The 18,573-nt window shown below is 41.1% G+C and overlaps 1 protein-coding gene across 2 annotated transcripts in view; it reads left to right on the top strand.

The window, feature by feature from the left end:
• Positions 1–18,573, top strand: part of slc25a26 (solute carrier family 25 member 26) — a 71,558-nt gene that overhangs the window by 49,701 nt on the left and 3,284 nt on the right. Inside the window, exons 6-9 of one of the 2 annotated variants that reach the window (XM_014009857.1) lie at positions 221–265; positions 4,759–4,828; positions 8,950–9,014; positions 11,871–11,944. In XM_014009857.1, the coding sequence (XP_013865311.1) occupies positions 221–265; positions 4,759–4,828; positions 8,950–9,014; positions 11,871–11,944 (254 nt within the window). The remainder of the gene's footprint in view (positions 1–220; positions 266–4,758; positions 4,829–8,949; positions 9,015–11,870; positions 11,945–18,573) is intronic. The other variant, XM_014009858.1, reaches the window with a different exon arrangement.

Genomic DNA, 18,573 nt, shown 5'->3' with positions numbered 1-18,573 from the left:
TTCCAGTGAAATATATTTATGTTTGTGGTTGTAATGTGACAAAATATGGAAAAGTTCAAGGGGTATGAATACTTTTGCAAACCACTGTATGTGAAACACCCAGACCATAACTCATCTCACCTAATACAAAGGCAGCACCCAAGAGATTAGAAGTTAAATGTGGGGCTTTAAACTCCAGATTATAGGACGTCAAAAATTAAAACTGTGATTTGTTTTTCAGATCCCGTTCTCACTGGTTCAGTTTCCACTTTGGGAATATTTAAAGGTACGTACCGATCGCACATAAAAAGCCCGTTTTATTCCCTCTGAATCTTTATTGTACAGCTATTTGATGTCAGTAGCGTCATTTCCAGCAGTTACTCTCAGTGATAAATCCGTAGTAAAGTTATAGTGCTGTGCTTAACCTCTGACACGTTTACACCAAGCTCCTCCTCTATTCTTTTGTATCATTACAGCAGGCAAAAGAAGGGGAAGAGAAAGACTTTACTCTGGTTTAATGGTCCATCACATCTGCCATCAAACCAGCCTTAAATTCTGCATCTCGTTTTCTTTTCTTTTCTGCGTTGATGTCACTTCTCTGCCTCGTCCCTCCTCTCCTCTCCTCTGCCCTCCGTCCCGTGGAGCTGTGTGGCCCCGAGCTAATAAAAGTCAGTTCCTTCTAGAGAAGACGGGGGATTTGTCGGAGTGACATCACGTCTCAAGGGCGCAGGAGGCAGACAGTCAAACATTTCATCAATGTTGCGGGTCTACCGCCAAGCTGAGATGAACAATACACCACGCAGTTGTGTGTGTTTGTATTTATACGCATTTGTAAAGGGATAGTTTTAGTCACTCACAAGTATTTCTTTGTCCTCAGTCAAAGGCCTCCTCTGTCCAGGCCATCTGGACTCGTCCGTTGGCGGAGAGCTGATCTGCTGGAATCTGGCCGGCTCTCTTCAGAACTAATTAGGCCTTTCCTCAGATACAGTGACCGGTGGCTGAGGAAGAACTAAACAAGTAATTGCAAACAAACAAGTTTTTATTGCCGCTTTAAGTTTTTTTTTCTCTCCCAAAAATGACCACCAAGATGTTCAATGGTTCTCTCAAACTAAAATAACTGGATTCAATTGAAAGGGAAATGCCAAAGTGAGGGAATCCGAGACAGTGCGTGTGTGTGGCATGAGCTCCCATCTGGTTTTTGAGACCGTAATGTGCTGCGTTATTGCTTTTTTTTTTTGCATTTCAGTTAGAGCCAGCACAGCTGTCAGAAAGAAAACAGAAAAAAAAAATTAAAAGAGAAAAAAAAATCCCTGAGCTGTAGGATAGTCACGAGCAGCTGAATCCTGTTTGCTGCGCACATTCAGTTCAGCTGCTCTGTGAATTGTTTGGGATTCCAAGACTGAAGAAGTTCAATTTTGATGAATTATGAGCCAATTTTACACTTTGGTTTCTTGCACAGAGATTTAAAGCTTTTTTTTTTGTCAACAGACGTCAGCATCCCTGTGAATAATTTTTTACATTTTGTTCACACATTAATTTCACAACATTACTTTTTTTTTTCTCAATAGCAACTGTTGCTCACAGTTTTTCTGGCCTCAAGCAATAACACAAGGAAAACAGGAGGGTGGAACACCTCTAGGTTATGATGGAGCAAAAACAAAGAACCCTCCTAAGGAAAAACAAAATCCAGGGAATTTAAGTCGAAAGCATGATGGAAACTCAAATTTAGGAATGCAGTCTCTTTTCACGCACACATGCAGAAAGACCCGCCGTCTCTTTCCTCTCGGGAGGTCGTCCAGGTGCAAAGTGGGATCTCGACACAGCAGTTCACAGGTCAAAAAGTTTGTTTTTCCAGATTTACCCCCTTATTGTCTATTCATGATGCAGAGAGTGGGAGAGGGAGGGGCTCAGAAACGGAGGAATCCCCCGACAAGAGGTCTTTGATGTGCAAAAAAAATTCTCCTTTTTAATCTAACCTCTAATGGATTACAGATGACACATCCTGAGTCCAACCAGTACTTTTATTTATGTATATTTACCTGTTAATGTCTGCGCACACGCACACACATATGGTTTAGGTGTTGTCCAAATTTGCGTGGCAGATAGAAGGAGAATAAGTTAACATGCAACAGATTAGGAAGGGGCCGGCGGGTTATGCAGGAGGGGAGGGGACAAAGAAAATATTAGTAATCGCTCCATGCTGTTGCTCAATTGCTCTCCCTGAGAAGTGCTCATACCTTACAGCGCCCGAGGCGGCCCAGCTGTCCGCATTCGTTTGATACAGACACTAACTTCACATAGTAACTCCCCTCATCCGTTTGCCTGAACTTGTGAGGTGGGGGGTGGGGGGGGGGGGACAGCCTCCCTTCTCATCCTGAGTTCAATCTCCAAACAAAAACATCAGGTGGTTTCACTCAGTAGCTGCTCGCACTCAGGGAGGCAGCTCAGTGATCTGAAGGCTTTCAGACACACTCAGTACTTGGAAAATACTTCGGCCATGATTAGTTTCAAAATAAGACTGCGTATGCCACGTGGTGAAACCATATTATAGTTGTCTGTGAATAAATGTAGAACTTTGACTTTTTAAGAATGCAGAATCAATCAAACAATCAAAAAGAACACATATTTATTTTACCAATATATTCTAATAGTTTTTTGAGCTTTGAGGGACCTTTTTTTGTCTTTTACATTGTGAACCTCGGTTTCACAATCCTCTTTAAATTTGAAGTTATCACCATTGATATTTCCTCTATAATAAACCCGTTTGTTGTTTTATTACTCAGTGGGCTGGTGGCTAAGACCATACTGTATATCATCACTTCATCACTTTATTAAGCACCTGCTTACTGTTTCATGTCAGCCATTTCAGCTCTGTTACTACCTGGCTTCATAGCACAAAGCACATCAGGTGTGGGATGGTTTCAAAAGTCAAACTGAAGTGGCTAGAAGACATCTAAAGAGACTTGCATACTCAATCCAAAGGCACAACTTCGTCTCACATTGATGTAGTTGTGTGGGTGTGTTTGTTTATGTGGAAAAGGGCTTGGGCTCTTCAACTACCAGATTCAACTTTTGTGCATCCAAACAACCTGGGTAGTTTTGAGGAGTAGTTGACCTGAGGTAGTCACAATATTTCATGTATCTATATGACTCTTCCAGACACCTTTTATAAAGACAGAGACAGCCAAATGGCCAAAAACCCCTGGATGGAGGTTGGGCATCGTGCATGAAGGAGTCCGTCTGTTGAAAAGTGCGGAGCTCTACCTGCGACAGATTTATATCCAAATGACGATTATTGTAGTAGAGACTGCAACGGGAAGTAATCCGTGCTGTGACGTGTACCACAGTGGGAGGGGCTTCCCAATAGCTCTGCACCATGTGTCTCGTGAACTATGAAAAATGTGTAAAAAAATAAGCACGCTGTGATTTAGGACCCTTAAGTCCTGGACTAAGGTGTCTTATGAAAGAGCTAGTGAAAATCACTTGTAAAATAGATTTTCTGTGTTATCGTAAAATTCAACAGTAAAAGCTAACGTAAACAAGATTGATGCAGCAAGACCTTATAATATAGAACAAAACTTTATTTTTTCTCAACCAAGATTGTTTGGAAAAATAAAATCCATAATTACATTTTTTTAATTAAGCATTGGTTTGGACAGGCGATGCTGTAATCTTAATACATTAAAGTGCCTGTCATATCAAGTTTTTGTAATACAAATGAATGCATGTTTAGAAAGACGACATCGATTAAATTTCATGTCACTGAGATGAACAGTTGTTGAGATATTTGCCTGTGAAATAACAGGAGGTGATGTCAAAGGGGAATGTCTGAATGTAAACAGAGCGTTGCTACAACAGCCAACAACCCAGACTGTAGAGAAGAGTCTGATGTTTCTTAATATTACTTTGAGTCACTATCAGAGAGAGATGAACAAGAGTCAGAGTTCAAATAGTATTGTTTCAATAAACAAAAACCTGAGAATTTTCTTTGGTAAAGAGTTCTCCTTTGATGTCACTTCCTGTTTTACTTTGGCTGAGTCAAGTTCAAAAGAAAATATGCCTGTTCTGTGAGAAAATGGGTAAAATCGTGCATATTATTCCAACTTTCTTAAATATAAAGATGTTTCCTTGACTTTTTGAATTTGAAGTATACAGTATGCATATCACAGGCACTTTAAGCAAACATGGTTTAACTTTATCTTTTGACCATTAAGTCACTATTTTCCTGCTGAGTTGTTAAAAAACCCCAACATCGAAATTTAAATGTGTAATTTTTCACTTCAGCTTCCTGACATTTAGCTTAACCCACTCAGGGAAAAAAAAGGTGTAATGAATTCAGGTGATGTTTGTGCGTACAGGCCCGGGTGACGTGAGTGTATTATAATTGTTCATCGATTTTAAGTTTGTATTTGCTAATACAATTCTAGTACAACAGATTTCAAAATAATAGGATTATAGCTGCTTGTGTTAGCATGAGAGAATCTTGGCAAAATGCATGAAGATTGACCATGACAGAGCCCCCCCCCCCCCCCCTACCCCAACTCTTTGTCCATTTCCTGGGAAACGGGTGGCGTGACATCACTGGGGAGGAAAGAGCAACATAAAAATAGCCCTATTCCCAGCTGTGGACCGTACACAATGTGTTTTCAATAAAATATCTGACTTCTCCACTAACTGCCATCTTCCTTCTCTCTCCACTCTTCCTCCTCTTTCATCATCATCCCCCTCTATCGAAAACTATTTCTTCTTCCTTTCTCAACCTCTCTGTCTTTCTCCCAGACGCTGTGGTCGCTGAGGCAAGGTCACACGCTCCACTCTTGGCAGTCAGCAGTGTGCGGAGCTTTTGCAGGTGCAGGGGATTATATGCTGCTTTGGGAAAGAAGCAAGGGGGATTATTGTGGTGGGATGGACACTGGAGAAAGGAATAGATGGCTAAATGCATAGATAAATATTGAGAACTTTTGCTCTTTATTTTAAACTTTATTTTGAAAAACAAAAAACTGCAGGGACTGGGCATTGTTTTACCAGTAGAGCTCTGTTGTCATCACTGCTCTCATGCACTTGAGCCAGTGAACTTCACACCGTAGCAGACTTTATGGTTCTGTCTTTGCCTGGATGTGCATCAGGGGAAAACCCCAACAACCAGGGGAAAAGAGTGGAGGGATGAGTGGGGCCGGTTTCTGGGTATGGACCTCTGCAGCTGTGCGACCTTCTGAGCACTGGAGCCTGAAGTGGTTTGAGAAGAAGGGAGGGAGGAAGGAAGAGGAAAGAAGTGAAGAAAATGGACTAAAACTGTGATAAAATAAAGGCCTAGCGTTCCTTAACTGAGTGAATATTGCTCGTTGCATGATGAATAAGATCCTCTTACGCTAAGAGCAGATGGAGTTCTAGCTGTTTTGGTCAAACCTTGTAAATGACCTAATTTCACAATTTCATGCAATATTGACAGGATCACATCTGTTAGCACTCAGCTACTACCACATCAACTTCAGGTCAAGATAAGACGATCTGACTAAGTTAAAGCCTTTTTTGTGTTTGCTAAGGTTGATTAGCTATGGCAGCCATCTTGAACCGGGGGCCTTCAAGGTTCATGAGATATTTTGCTAGTAGACAGATAGGTTTGATGCCATCAGATAATTCCAAGGTTTTAAGTAAATATATACTTAGCACAAAATGCAAGGATATTTGTGTTTGGTAGATTATTTCTTTATTGTAACATGGCTTCTTGGCCATAAATCTTAACCATAGGAAAGCCTGTTGATTTAGCTTTTAAATGGTGCCACATTTGTAAGGAACATGTATTTGTGGGATGAGCAGTAGAGCTGAGTATGTGGGTTGCGCACATGGAAAAACTTACCAAATCTCTGCCAAACTTATTCTGTTGTTATAGACTCTTGTTTCAAGCTTCTGCTACAATCAGGTGCCCGGTTTAAGATTTATTGCCTACCAAACACAAATTTACGTACTTTTTGTGCTAAATTTATATCATGCTCAAAGTGTGTTGCAAGTTCTCTCAGCTACTAACATGCCAAATTTTAGCTAAGTATTTAAAACGTTTAAATAATCATTTGATTTGGATCGACTCCACAGAGCGATCAGTTGTAAATGTACGCCCAATGAAAGTGTCCTTAAAATCCTTCAAGTAGTTCATGAAATATTTTGCTAACAGAGGGCCGTTTTTAACAGTTTACCAGCTGAACTTTAAACAACAATCTCCTCCATTCAGTTGATGCTCAAAGTCTACGATGATGAGGACCCTCAGCTACTACCGCCTTTCTATAGTGGGTAATAATGATGCTATTGTTTAATGATATGACTTTCCTTCCTGACTCATGACTGAGATTGGTCCTCAGATGCTAGCTCCACCTGTATGTCATGAGTAAACGTGTAGACTTATGAGTTAGCAGGATCTGAAATATTAGCATAGCCAGGTCACTGACAAAAACCCTGGGTATGTTGGAATTGCTTTACAGGTCAGACCTCGAGTCACTCCGTCCCACTTTCTGTGTGTGTACTTGAATTGGTCACCTTTTTAGGATCATTTCAGTATGCACACCTACTGTGTCAAGACCAGTTGTCCTTATGGGAATGAATCATCTAGTGGAACTCCATTTTTGGGCTGAGGATTTGGTTTAGGACTAAGCTTTGAATTGAGGTTAGGTTTAGGGTTAAGTGTGCACTGGGGGGGGGGCAGGTTTAGGGTTAAGGGTCAGGGTTAGGCCATATAAGTGGCTGGAATTGAACAAAAGTCAATAAACGGTCTTAATAATGATGGAAAAACAAAATTGTTTGTGTTCAGTTGATCTACACAACCAACCAGAAAGAATGACCCACACCCATGAACCCACAGCAACATTGCCTGAGCTCCCAGTTCAGTAACTCTGAGTAAAAAAATGTGTCACATCATTCGTCTTTTCTCCCAGTCTCCAGTTCTGAAAAGAGCAGAACCACAATCTAAAGACATTTTCCATGAAACGAACAGCTGTTGAACGTTTACAGCTTTCAGTCTATAACTCTTCCACTGCTGCAACGTGCCAGACGGGACCGGACAGTTTAAGGTTTGGAGACTGAAATAGAGCTGGAGGAGAAAAAAAAAGACAACATCACCCTAAGGAGATGAGATGTGGCCCTGTGCCAGCTCATCTGAACACAATCTACACAATAAATAAATAAGAAAGAAGAAAAAGTTAAAAATAGCCAAAAAATGAGGCAAAATAGCCAGAGTTCAATCTGTCCAAGTATTTTTTTTTGTACTGAAGCTCCTGTAGAAGTTTGAACTCTTTGGTGATGAAATGATTCATGTTGGCTCAAAGTGCTTCAATATCCAGAATAGACACTTTGGAAAAGAAAGGGGGGCGGTGAGGTGGGGTGCAGTGGCGGTACGGGAGACAGTGGGTCTGGTTCAGGATTCAAGTTTACATCCTTCCGTGACCAAGCTCCCGTCCAGGAGGGATCCTCAGGTTTCAGAGCCTTGCCCTTACGCTGCACTTCACACACTCTCTTTTTCCCTCATCCATAACCTGCTCGACACTTGAAATCCTCACCCGGGCATGTTTGATCATCCCGCATCTCTATGCTTGTATCTGACTCACAGCAGACCAGAACTTGATTTCCTGTCCGATTTCTGCCTGGCACAAGATTACATCACCGACTGATTAATTTCCAGCCTTCACCCCATCTAAAATTAGATCCTTTACATGGATAGTTAACAGTTAGAATGGGTTTTTTTAATGGAAATATGAATTATTGATATTTTACCTGTTGTAGATAAATAGCTAGTCTGATCAGAGCTAAAACCAAAGCAGGTTACTGCTCTCAAACAACGCCAATATCAAAACTTTATTTAAAAACCTAAACATTGGAGTTAAGTTTGCATCACATGGTTATTCAGACAGAAATATTATTAAATTCTTGATGTGTTACAGCTATCTGGTACTGCTGCTTCTACATGCATAGAATAATCATGTAAATAATCATGTAATACAAAATTGATACCACTGTAAAGATCTAGTAAAATAGTGTTCACTTAAACTGCAAGGATTTTTTTTTCAATTAGTGATTTTAAGATGGCAGCAATCTATTTTGGTGTTGGCTCCTCTCAGACTAGCCATTAGCCCGTCGGTCTTTACAGAATCTATTTTTCCAAACCAAGGTTGTTCAATGAGCTTTGGAGCAAGTTTGGAAAATTTTAGACACCTCATGATTGTAGGAGTTTACAATCAGGATTGTAGTGAGTTTATTAAAAGGATTATTGATGCATTTAGAACACCTGTCATCGTGTTTGTTTAAACAAATGACAATGGACTATTTTACGTGAATAAACACATAATAAACATAAAACATGCATAATAACTATTCCAAAAACTCTATTAATCATGCTGTTGCTCAAAAATTAGCATGGATGTCAACTTAACATTGAAAAGGTCATGAATAAGCTAACAGGATTAGCATCGGGTTGGATGAATTAGTTGTAAAATAAAAAAAACATATGCAACAGCTGCTATGGCAACTCTACAAGGACAAATAGCATTTGAAAACTCATACAGAGGCTTAAATGCATAAACAAAAGCGATTGTATTCCTCACTCCTACTGTCTACAACAGGTAAGATATTATTTGTTAATACCCTGTCACAGAAAACATTACAAAAAAAGATTTGTTTGGGTGACATTCATGCTTTTCAAAAATGTTATATTTGATTTTGTATTTATAAACCTAACATGGAAAATAAAATACTCAACCAGTCAGATCACACAAATATGTACTTCTAGTGTGCTCAGCGTACTTACAGTCACGTTGCTGCTTTGTCTCACGTAGAAACGTTCACTTGGAGCAGTTGTTGAGTTATGTTCCCACTTGAAGTAATTGGCTGTGTGCATGTGTATATTTAGGATATTTAATGGGTATTTGAGGGCAGAGAAGGGCCTTTTTCATGTTTGCTCTCTGTTAAATATGTCTGCGTCTCCTTTAGGTGCGGTGGCGGCGTTTGTCACGACTCCTCTCGACGTGGCGAAGACCAGGATCATGCTCGCAAAGGTACACGCATACAGAAAAGACACACACACACACCCCAGCTTCTGGCAGCTTCTTTTAAACACCGCTGTCAGGTGATGCCTCGCAGGCAGAGAGCGGCGCGGGCCCGCTGCCCGAGCAAATCTCAACAGTGTCGGCGACGCGGGGCAGAGCAGGTCAGGGTAGCTCTGGGGACAGCAAGGAGAGCCTGTGTACACATCCATCACCCGCTTGAATATGGACAGTGTTGCAGCGACGTGTTTGTGCACATGGTTAGTGTTAGGAGGGAGGACTTGTTGCTGAGTTTCCATCTTAAGGCTGCGAGTCACCGAGAGGTGAAGCGAAAAGGACATCCTCTCCACTGCGAGGTGATATCCCTCCTCTTCCTCACCAACTTTTTCTCTCCTGGCTCGGTCTGACTGTACGTCTGGCTTTCCTCACTGCATCCTGTGCGTGTGTGCGTGTGTGTGTTATAAAGGGTAAGTGAGTTCAGAGGTACCACCCCCCCCCTCCTTCCATCACACACACACTCACACACTTACAGAATCCGTCCTTGGAGAAGACACCGTGTTCCATTTCCGCCCACGTCCTAACTAACGAGATACTGGAATTAAGAAAACACTCCGACAGTCTTGATCTCTTGTGAGAAGCTGTTGGCTGGAGGTGGATGTGCGCGGTACAAAAGCTTCCAGTAAACATTATCTGACAGGCAGCTGCTGTAATCTAACCACCCGCAAAGGGCTCTGCCTGTGCTGAGCCGAGCGTATAGCTTTATAAGGCCAAGGTTTGAGTTCGCTTGGCAAAAAGCTTATTTCATTAGGACTGGAAGGAAGTTCTGGAGTTCTGAGGTTTTCAGCAAAATAAGAATAAAGCTGTGTCGATGGGATTTGACAGTTGTTTTTAATTAATAAATAGTAGCTAAGCCAGGGCTATTCAACTGGTGGCCCACAGGCCATATGCGGCCCATGGATGACTTCCATCTGGCCCACAAATGAACCTGCCCCCACCCTCCAAAAAAATGTTACTTTTTTTTGCTTAATTTAATTTAAAATAGATTCAAAAAATTTGTAAATTTCAAATTTGTTTCAAAGCAGCTAAATAAACATTTAAAGGGTAAAAGATACTTGTTCTCTTACATGCTGCAGTGTTTCACCTACCATTGATGGACAACCCAAAACGGCCAACATAACAATTCTGTTTCTTCCTGATGAGAACACAGCAGAAGACCTGTTAATAACGTTTATTTTCCAAGTCTTTTTTGTCTACTTTTTCCTGTATCTTCTTTGGGAAACAATGTTTTTTCAACACATTATTACATTTCATTTACATTTTTAAACAATTTTTTAAAAGTTGTAAGTCTTTTGACACTCCGATTTTAGATCATTCTTTGTTTTAAAAGATGATCAAGTCACTAATTTGAAGTTATGAGTATTCTTTTCACCATGTAGGATTGTAAACTTTATTGGTCTTTATTGAATGACTGTATTTTTCCATTTATTGTATTTATTCATGTATAATACGACAAATCTAACCCTACAAATCATCCATAAAGTAGGGGGTGTAGTATTATAAACACGTTATTGATGATTAGATTTATGCTCAAAAATGATCGTATTGTACTCGATCGTATTATACATGAATAAACACAGTACATCATAACTTTAAAACAAGGGATTTACCAAATTATAACATAATCTATTAAAAAGGGGTCAATGGGAAATTGATCTTAGGATTTTTTTTAACAAACACGTAGCATTAAGGCTGTGATATTAGCATCAGTAAATATCTTATTTCAACAAATATATCTCAAACTTATCAATAATCTTTTTAAAATATCACTCAGTCCACTAAAGTTTCAAAGGTGTTGAGATTATATTCGTTAGCCAGATAATCAGCTACAGTTTGAAAACTGCCACAAATGTGAAAATTTGTCTGACTTTCTTTCTTTTTTATTTATTTTGACCCACTCCAGCTGAAGGCAGCAGCAGATAATATCCAGTTCATGGGTTAAACAGAGACAGAGCAGAGTTGGTGTGGATGGGAAACGAGGGTGTTGGAACTTGTCAGTTTCCTGGCCACAGCAGGATGAATGAAAGGCTGCTGTTGTGCTGTAGGCAGCCTGGTGCAGAGCGGAGCGGGCCAACATCCAGAGCACAGCTGGGTGTGTGACAAGGAGCCTGACTCGACGAATCACAGCATCGCTGCGTCCTCGCATCCCCATCCTGCTGCAGCAGTCAGGATGGTGGCTTTTCTTTTCTTCTAGATAAGTCTGAAAAGTCTATTTTAAATGTGAAATCAGATAAAACTCTTAGCTATATCAGCAGTCAGACAGGAACTTTGTGTCTTCAGTGTGTGTGTGTGTTTTGGACGCCCTGCTCTCTTGGTCCACCCTTCCACAGCAGTAAAGGAAAAGAAAACTTGTCAGCCGAGGAGTGTAATTTCTCAGCCACCTGTCTCCAACAGAAACAGGAGAAGTATGAGTGTTTTTCCTGTTAACGCCAAGAAAAAAAAAGAGTAAATCTCCGACGATCGTCTTACAATTTACATTAAATACAACAAACTGTTTCCTCCATGTTCAGGGATGTGTAGCATCCCAGACTGCCCCCTTTGCTGCTCCACAGTGATGGATTAAAAACTCTGTGTCGGGTAAATAAAGGCGCAGGATTGATGTATGCGGACGGGGACGAGGAGAACTTGTCGAATGTGTTTTTAAACGGGGGATGGGGCAAATGGTGGGTGACACCTGCGCCGACACAGCTGACCCTGAGCAAAGCCGCAGAGCTGCAGGAAGCTCAGCGAAGGAGGAAGACTGAACTAGAAGGAAGCAGATGAGATGGTTGTGTCTGTCGTCACACCTCTGTTTGCTCTGCGTTTGTGCAGGCAGGCTCAGCCACGGCGAGCGGCAACATCCCGCTGGTGCTCTGCGACGTGTGGAGGAGTAAAGGCCTTCCAGGGTGAGTGTCGTCCCCTTCCGTTTCATCAGATGGTCCAAAAACAATAAATAAATAAAAACCCTGAAGCTGTATTACACCAAGCATTTTCCTCCATGTCATTAAAAGCCCCTCTTGTTTTGCATGATTTGATTTAAACAAGCCTGATCCCTCACGTAATCAAGTTTGATCAGAGCAGCCACGCCGGGGGGTGGGGGGGGGGGGGATTTACAGCCTCAGCTTGAAAAATGAGATGCATAAAAGCTTTTTCCTGCCAACTCGCTCCGCCGTCCCTATTGATTAAGGCGTTACAAGGGCCGAGCGGAAGGGTTTATTTGAGTGTTTTGATGTGTTTATGATGCGCGCCGACAAAAGGCCAGGTCTAATGGGACCGGGGGGGGGGGGGGGGTTCACTGCCAGCGCTACAAACAACCCCTCAGTTGCTGTGAATAATAGGCCTCTTGTACACAATTCACCATCACTTAGTTCAGATGCGTCGTGGCCCAATACTCATAGTGTCTGGGACCGAGCCAGACACCAGCAGGACTTCACCTCTTTGTGCAACAAACACACACATTTAAACCGCCTTTGTTGGGGTTTTTTTATTTGTTTTTATAGGGGTTTTATTGCTGGAATCTAATTAAAGAGAAATTAACCAGAAGCTTTTTAACACCAAAAAAGAGCTTTTAAATTGAAAGGGGCTATAATTTTTGGTTGACCATACCAGAGGAACACAGCGCTGCACACTTACCCAAATACAATAAAGCTGACATTTTAAAAATGTTTTTGTGTCGATATATGTTTATTAAACCAACAAACAGTGCAGTAACTTAACATAATGCTCAAATGCATGTATAGCAGTTGAACTTGTGTTTTATAAATATGAATACAAGAAGTTGGAAGCAAACTAAAAATAAACACTTTAATGGGATGAAATTCAGTGATTTTAAGACACCATAAGTGCAGACTCCTATGTAGATGTGGTAAAAAGTCCCAGTTGATGTACTCGTGGCTTCAGTAAACGTCTCATATTTAGCTTTGTGCAACAAGTTATAGTGGCAGCTTATATTAAAATCCTTCATGGCAGATGGCGTCTGTAAACAGACTAAACATACAGATTTGCCTTGAAATTTTGTAAACAGATAATCTACTTCCCCCAAAAAAGTTTTTCTTTTACTTAAAAAATGAATAAAATTTAAAAAATGATGTAGACATAACTAGCTGCGTTTCCATTGACCATGAAAATGCGCAAATTAGAATTTCGAAAATAAATTTGCTCAATGGAAACACGTCAATTTCAAAAAAAATTTACGTTTTTCGACAAAATTTTTTTGCGCTAGGATGAGGTGGGTTATCGGCCGTATCAAAATTGGTGTTTTTCGCAAAACTGCAATGGAAATACTTTTTTCGCATCATGGGAGTCACGTGATCAACAACGGGCTGTTTCTACTGGTGAAAAAGACGATGAAGAAGAAGATAACAGGAAGTAGAAATAGTAGTAAAATCACAGAAGTAGTATAAAATAGTAAACTCACCGACTACAATTTCCCAAAAACACAGCATACGTAGCGGCTTCCAAGTAGGGGCTTGTTGCTGGAAAGCCTCGATAAAAGACGCCGACGTCTCCTCTGATGACGAGCGCTTGTGTCGCGGTAGCAATATGCTATGTGTTTACATCCATTGCCGCCATGTTTGTAATGACTTATCGAGAACAAACGTATTCACGCATGACTTTAATAGCATTTCTTACTTAATGGAAACACCACAGTTGCGAAACTGTGTTTTTCGACATTAACAGAATATTGACAAAGTTTTGCTCACATTTGCAATGGAAACACAGCTACTGACATAGAACTTACTTCATAAATGAAGCGACAATATTTCAAGCCTCTGTGACTTACACAAGAAAATCGAGGACCGCCAAAATGTTTTGAGACATTTTAAAGACTCTCTTCTGAATGTTGTTTACATACTGGTCTCCAACAGTAAAATGGTGGCTGTAACCAAGTGAGTGTTTCACATCCTGACAACTTTAAACCACATGGAAACAATGAATGCATTTCTAGTCTTTTTGTCTCTCTCTTTTTTTTTTTCAATCTCATCCAACCATCATCCTGTGCTCAGCTGTATCTCTGTTGCAACAGAAATCCTGGACAATCTGCAGCCCTTTAAGCTCCTTTTCTTTCCTTGATAATCAGTGTAACCAGAGAAGGTAAAGACTTGCAGCTCAGAGCACACACCAGGTGAAAAGTAGGGTTAAAAGAGAGGGAGGGGTGGGGTGTATAAAGTAAAAGGCTCCTTGCCGTTTTCTGCAGGGCCAAAGGCCCGCTTGTTGCACTGGTGCATGCCTGATACAAATTGCTGGGGCTTTAAAGCTATAATTATGGTAATAGGCCCAATTGCAGTGTAGTGAAGCTCTAAAGTGCTTCCATGTGTGTGCCCTGCCCCAGAGACCATGGCTTAGCAGGGAGCGCTACAGACCCAAACCCCCCTCCCTCACCCCATCACAGTAACCTGCAAACTAACCAAACTGCACCAGCGGTCATGTCAGAACACAAGATGAATGGCCAACACATCCTCAAGCGTTTTCACATTTACTGCTTGTGCAAAACTAAAACAGGAGAAATGCAAATGTGTCTGAACCCACTGCACACAACAAAGCAGAAGCTCTCGAAGCATGCGGTGAGCCTTAATCACATTTTTATTCTTCTATAAATTGAGGTTGTTTTTACAGATTTGGAGTTTTCACACATAATACAGCTCTGAGACTCTCCAGAAGTTCCCCTAAGGGAATGCATGCGAGACTGTAAATGTCTGCGTCTGATGAAGCCAATTTTCTTTTTTTTCTTTTTTTTTTTTGCTGATTTCACAAATGAATTTCCTAGTATTAAGCATGGAAAGTCTCAGCATGAGTCCACGTGTGAAAAGTGGAGGTAAAATGTCAGAATTTACTGTACATCGAGCCAATGCTTCCCTGTCTGTTGCTTTGACTCATTTGTTCAAACTGTTAAAATGATGAGTTATTTATTTTGGAGTTTTTTTTTTTAGGTCGACACACACACATCACAGATATTTAGAAAGGCTGCTCTGCTATCACTGGTGCTGTAAACAAGACACATTCTTTGTGTGTGTCCTGCTTTTGATGTGCTCCTCTCAGGGAGCAGATCAAAGTATGCCTAGCTGTGAGGATGCATCTCATGCCGAGCACCTCCTGCGGAGCAGTGCATGTGTGGATGTCCGTCCTTCTCCCGGCTGGGAGGTTTACAAGTTGTTTTGCAGATACCTTTAACCTTGAAGCTGGATTCAAACAATGCAAGATGTAAAGAAATCTGCTCTCGCTGACATAGTCGTGACAAAAATTGTGTCATTTTGTTCTCGTACGATTTCCAAGAGACTGTTTTTAACACCTGGTCGAGGGAGAACTGTTTCTCTTTGGTGTTGTGTGATTGGTCAATCAAGCCAGTAGCAACAGACTAATTGGTGATCAGTATTGAACAGCAAATGACACACCCTTGTTGTCTGAGTGCTTTTCTGCATTAAAAAAAACCCACGCCCAAACACATCTGACAAATTGAACAATACTGGACGCATTCTCCTGTGAGAAAAAGTTTGTCCCCATCCTTGTGTTGAGAAGGAGCAGGGAAAGCTCTGCAAACAAAATGACACAGTTTTCATTACTGCAACAACTGGAGCCTTGGATGGAGCATGAAGGGGCCTTAGAACACCTTCTGGTTGTCTCGGTGCAACTTCTGAAAGAAACTATAGTTAGCAGAACTGCTGTTGTGCCTTTGAGCCAACAACTGATGTAGTAACAGCTGTGGTCAACACATGAAAGTTCAGCTTTACAGTTCGACGATGTGATATGTGGCTGTGGGATTTAGAATGTTTGACATATTTCTCAATGCTTTCTGGACAGTTTCTGGGCTGTTTGGTGATTTTTAAGAGACAGCCTAAAGAAAGGCCCATCTTTGTGGCCATGTTGCAAGAACTGTTTAGTGAAAGAGCCTGGGGTTGTTCTACTTCTGCTAAGTTGTTTCTTGTTCCCAAATCGGTGGCTTTGATGAGGCCTACTGATGCTGAAAGTCMTGATGATCAGGAAAGGTCGAGGCAAGTTGATCAAAGTTCTTTGGTTCATCACAATCAATTATTTTTAGATTTACTGATTGTTCTGAAGAATGTATTAACTTAGGCAAGCTAAGCAGTATTACAATCACCCTGCTTTATTTCTTAATTCAGGATCTGGTTTAGTGGAAAACCCATCAGTTGGAGCCGAGGAGGCTCCTTCAGTTAGACGTGAAATGCCTTCCAAAACCCAAAATAAGTCTTATCTATCTTTTGAAGAATACAGATTCACCATGACTGTGAGACTGATGGTTTACAGTCATTCAGGTGATGATAATCTGTATAAATGAGTCAAAATTTTTGTTCTTTGGTTTATTATATGGCCAAAAAGTATCCTAAATCAGTACGGATCAAACAATTCATCAATTCATTATTGTTACCCCCGCCCCTTCCTTTACACTTACATTTTACATCTGGCACTTAATTTAAAATCACAATGATAAGTAGTAAACATATTAAACTATGAAAAAGTAAATCATTTTAAGAAGCTAAATAGATGCAACGATGGCATACCCTCACATGTAGCTGTAACAGTCATCAGCATAAGATGTTATTTTTGTTACTTGTTAATCGACAATGATACCAAAATGTGAACCCTTGCCCTACATAAGTCTATGAATTCGGGACCCCCCCACCCCCACCCTTTGACATGACAACACAAGATAGTGGTATGAGGGAGGGGTTAAACTTCTTTAAAGGTAGATTTTATAACAGGGTAAGAAACTGCTTTAAGACAAGTAAAGTTGTGGCAGCCCTCTCTGTAACAGTGTCTACATTTATCTTCAGTGTATTCAGCCAGATTCCTGCAGGAGAGCTGATTGGCCGACATTTCAGGGATGTCTCAGCAACCAGTCAGGCTGTGTTTTCAGTAAATCAAGGTACCCAGGGGGATCGGGAGGGAATATTTGACGTCTGAGTCCCACAGGTGGGTCAGATCCCAAACAGGAAACGTAACTCTAGTGGAGAGTTGAGACAAAACAAGAGCCCTGAGTTTAAAATTAGTTCAGTCCTCACACTGCCGGCTATCAGGCCCATCTTAAAGATCTCAAAGACTGAGTGGAATGTGTTGAGACACGTTTTCCCCAATTCACTCTTGAGTAGTGTTAAATTTTGTTGCATTAGTAATGTTCCCCCAGATCAAGCCTTTAGTCCCAGAAGGTGGTTTAAAAAAGGCAACATGGAATCAAAGAACACAGCAAAAGGAAGAATACTTAACTGTAGACTGGTCGTAATTCTTCGATTTTTTTTTTCAGTCAGTACAAGAGCCACTTTTGAAAACTACAAAGGGAAGTTTAACCACGGTGGGAAGAAGGAGAAAAATTTGCGATCAGCTCGTCAGAGATGCGAGTTAGCGTGACGTGTGAAAATAGCCTGGATGACACGGGACACTTCTCAGCCTCGGGTTTGGCTCTCAGCCGTCTTGGTCCTTTCTCAGCCAGAACTGGTTATATTTGGACAAGAAAACAGAGCGCGAGGAAGAGACATGAAGTCTAATTAGATTTTTTTTTTTGAATCAGGGGAAAAAGGGACTTGAACATGGCGTAACTTTTAGTTTTACCTCCAGCACATTGTTTGAAAGGAATGTGTCTAGCTAATGGTTTAGTAATGACTTATATAAACTTATGGACTTAGTTTATCATGTGACGATGAGACAAGATGGCAGATGATTTTTTATTATAATTTCAGTTTATATTGTAAGGCCTCTCAGTTTGTTCGTATTATTGGTTCGTTTAATTCTGTTTGTGAAAACTTGAACCGTGATGGTTAAGCCCAAAACTCCTCTCCTCAAGCGACTCCCAGATTTTGCACCACATGTATTTGTAATCCTCCTTTAGAGATGATGAAAACTATTCCTCAACATTGCAGTACTTTAAAAAGTTATTTGTAATTTCAAATGAAATCGGATGGAAAAATACTGTAGGTACTTGGACTCCTGCACAGATGATAAATACAGACAGCACGCACACACACACACACACACACACACACTTTCTCTTGTTTCTTTTGTTGCCGTGTGTTTCTGTACACACTCAGGCACCAAATGTTCTTCATCCGTTACATCTGGCTGAGGCCGGGCCAGACCATGTGAGCACGGGGGCGTATTGGCAGACACGAGGTGTCAGTAGGCAAAATGCAATGGCAAGGAAAGGACGGAGAGAAGGAAGGAAAATTTCACAAAAAGAGAGAGAGAGTAAAGAGAGAAAATGAACAAAAGGGACAAAGTCAGCATATGTCTGAAAAGTGGATGACGCAGCAAAAGAAAGAAAAATCAGATGCAGGAGAAATCCCCTAAACAACTGAGCCAGCTGGGGGGGGTGGGGGGCTGTTGGATGGATGGACAGCAGACAGACATGTGTGGATGTCATCTGACCATCAGTCAAGCACAGAGAGAGAGGATGAGCCCCATTGAGAAACAAAGGTTGGGGCTTGAAGCCTAATCCCAAAAACAGCTGTGTAGCAGGGGGTGTGCGTGCGTGCATGTGTGTGTGTGTGTGTGTGTGTGTGTGTGTGTGTGTGTGTGTGTGTGTGTG

This window comes from Austrofundulus limnaeus, unplaced genomic scaffold (assembly GCF_001266775.1).
Source record: "Austrofundulus limnaeus strain Quisiro unplaced genomic scaffold, Austrofundulus_limnaeus-1.0 Scaffold62, whole genome shotgun sequence".
Classification (NCBI taxonomy): domain Eukaryota; kingdom Metazoa; phylum Chordata; class Actinopteri; order Cyprinodontiformes; family Rivulidae; genus Austrofundulus; species Austrofundulus limnaeus.
The sequence above is the reverse complement of the archived record's forward strand: the minus strand, read 5'-3'. Positions and strand labels throughout refer to the sequence as shown.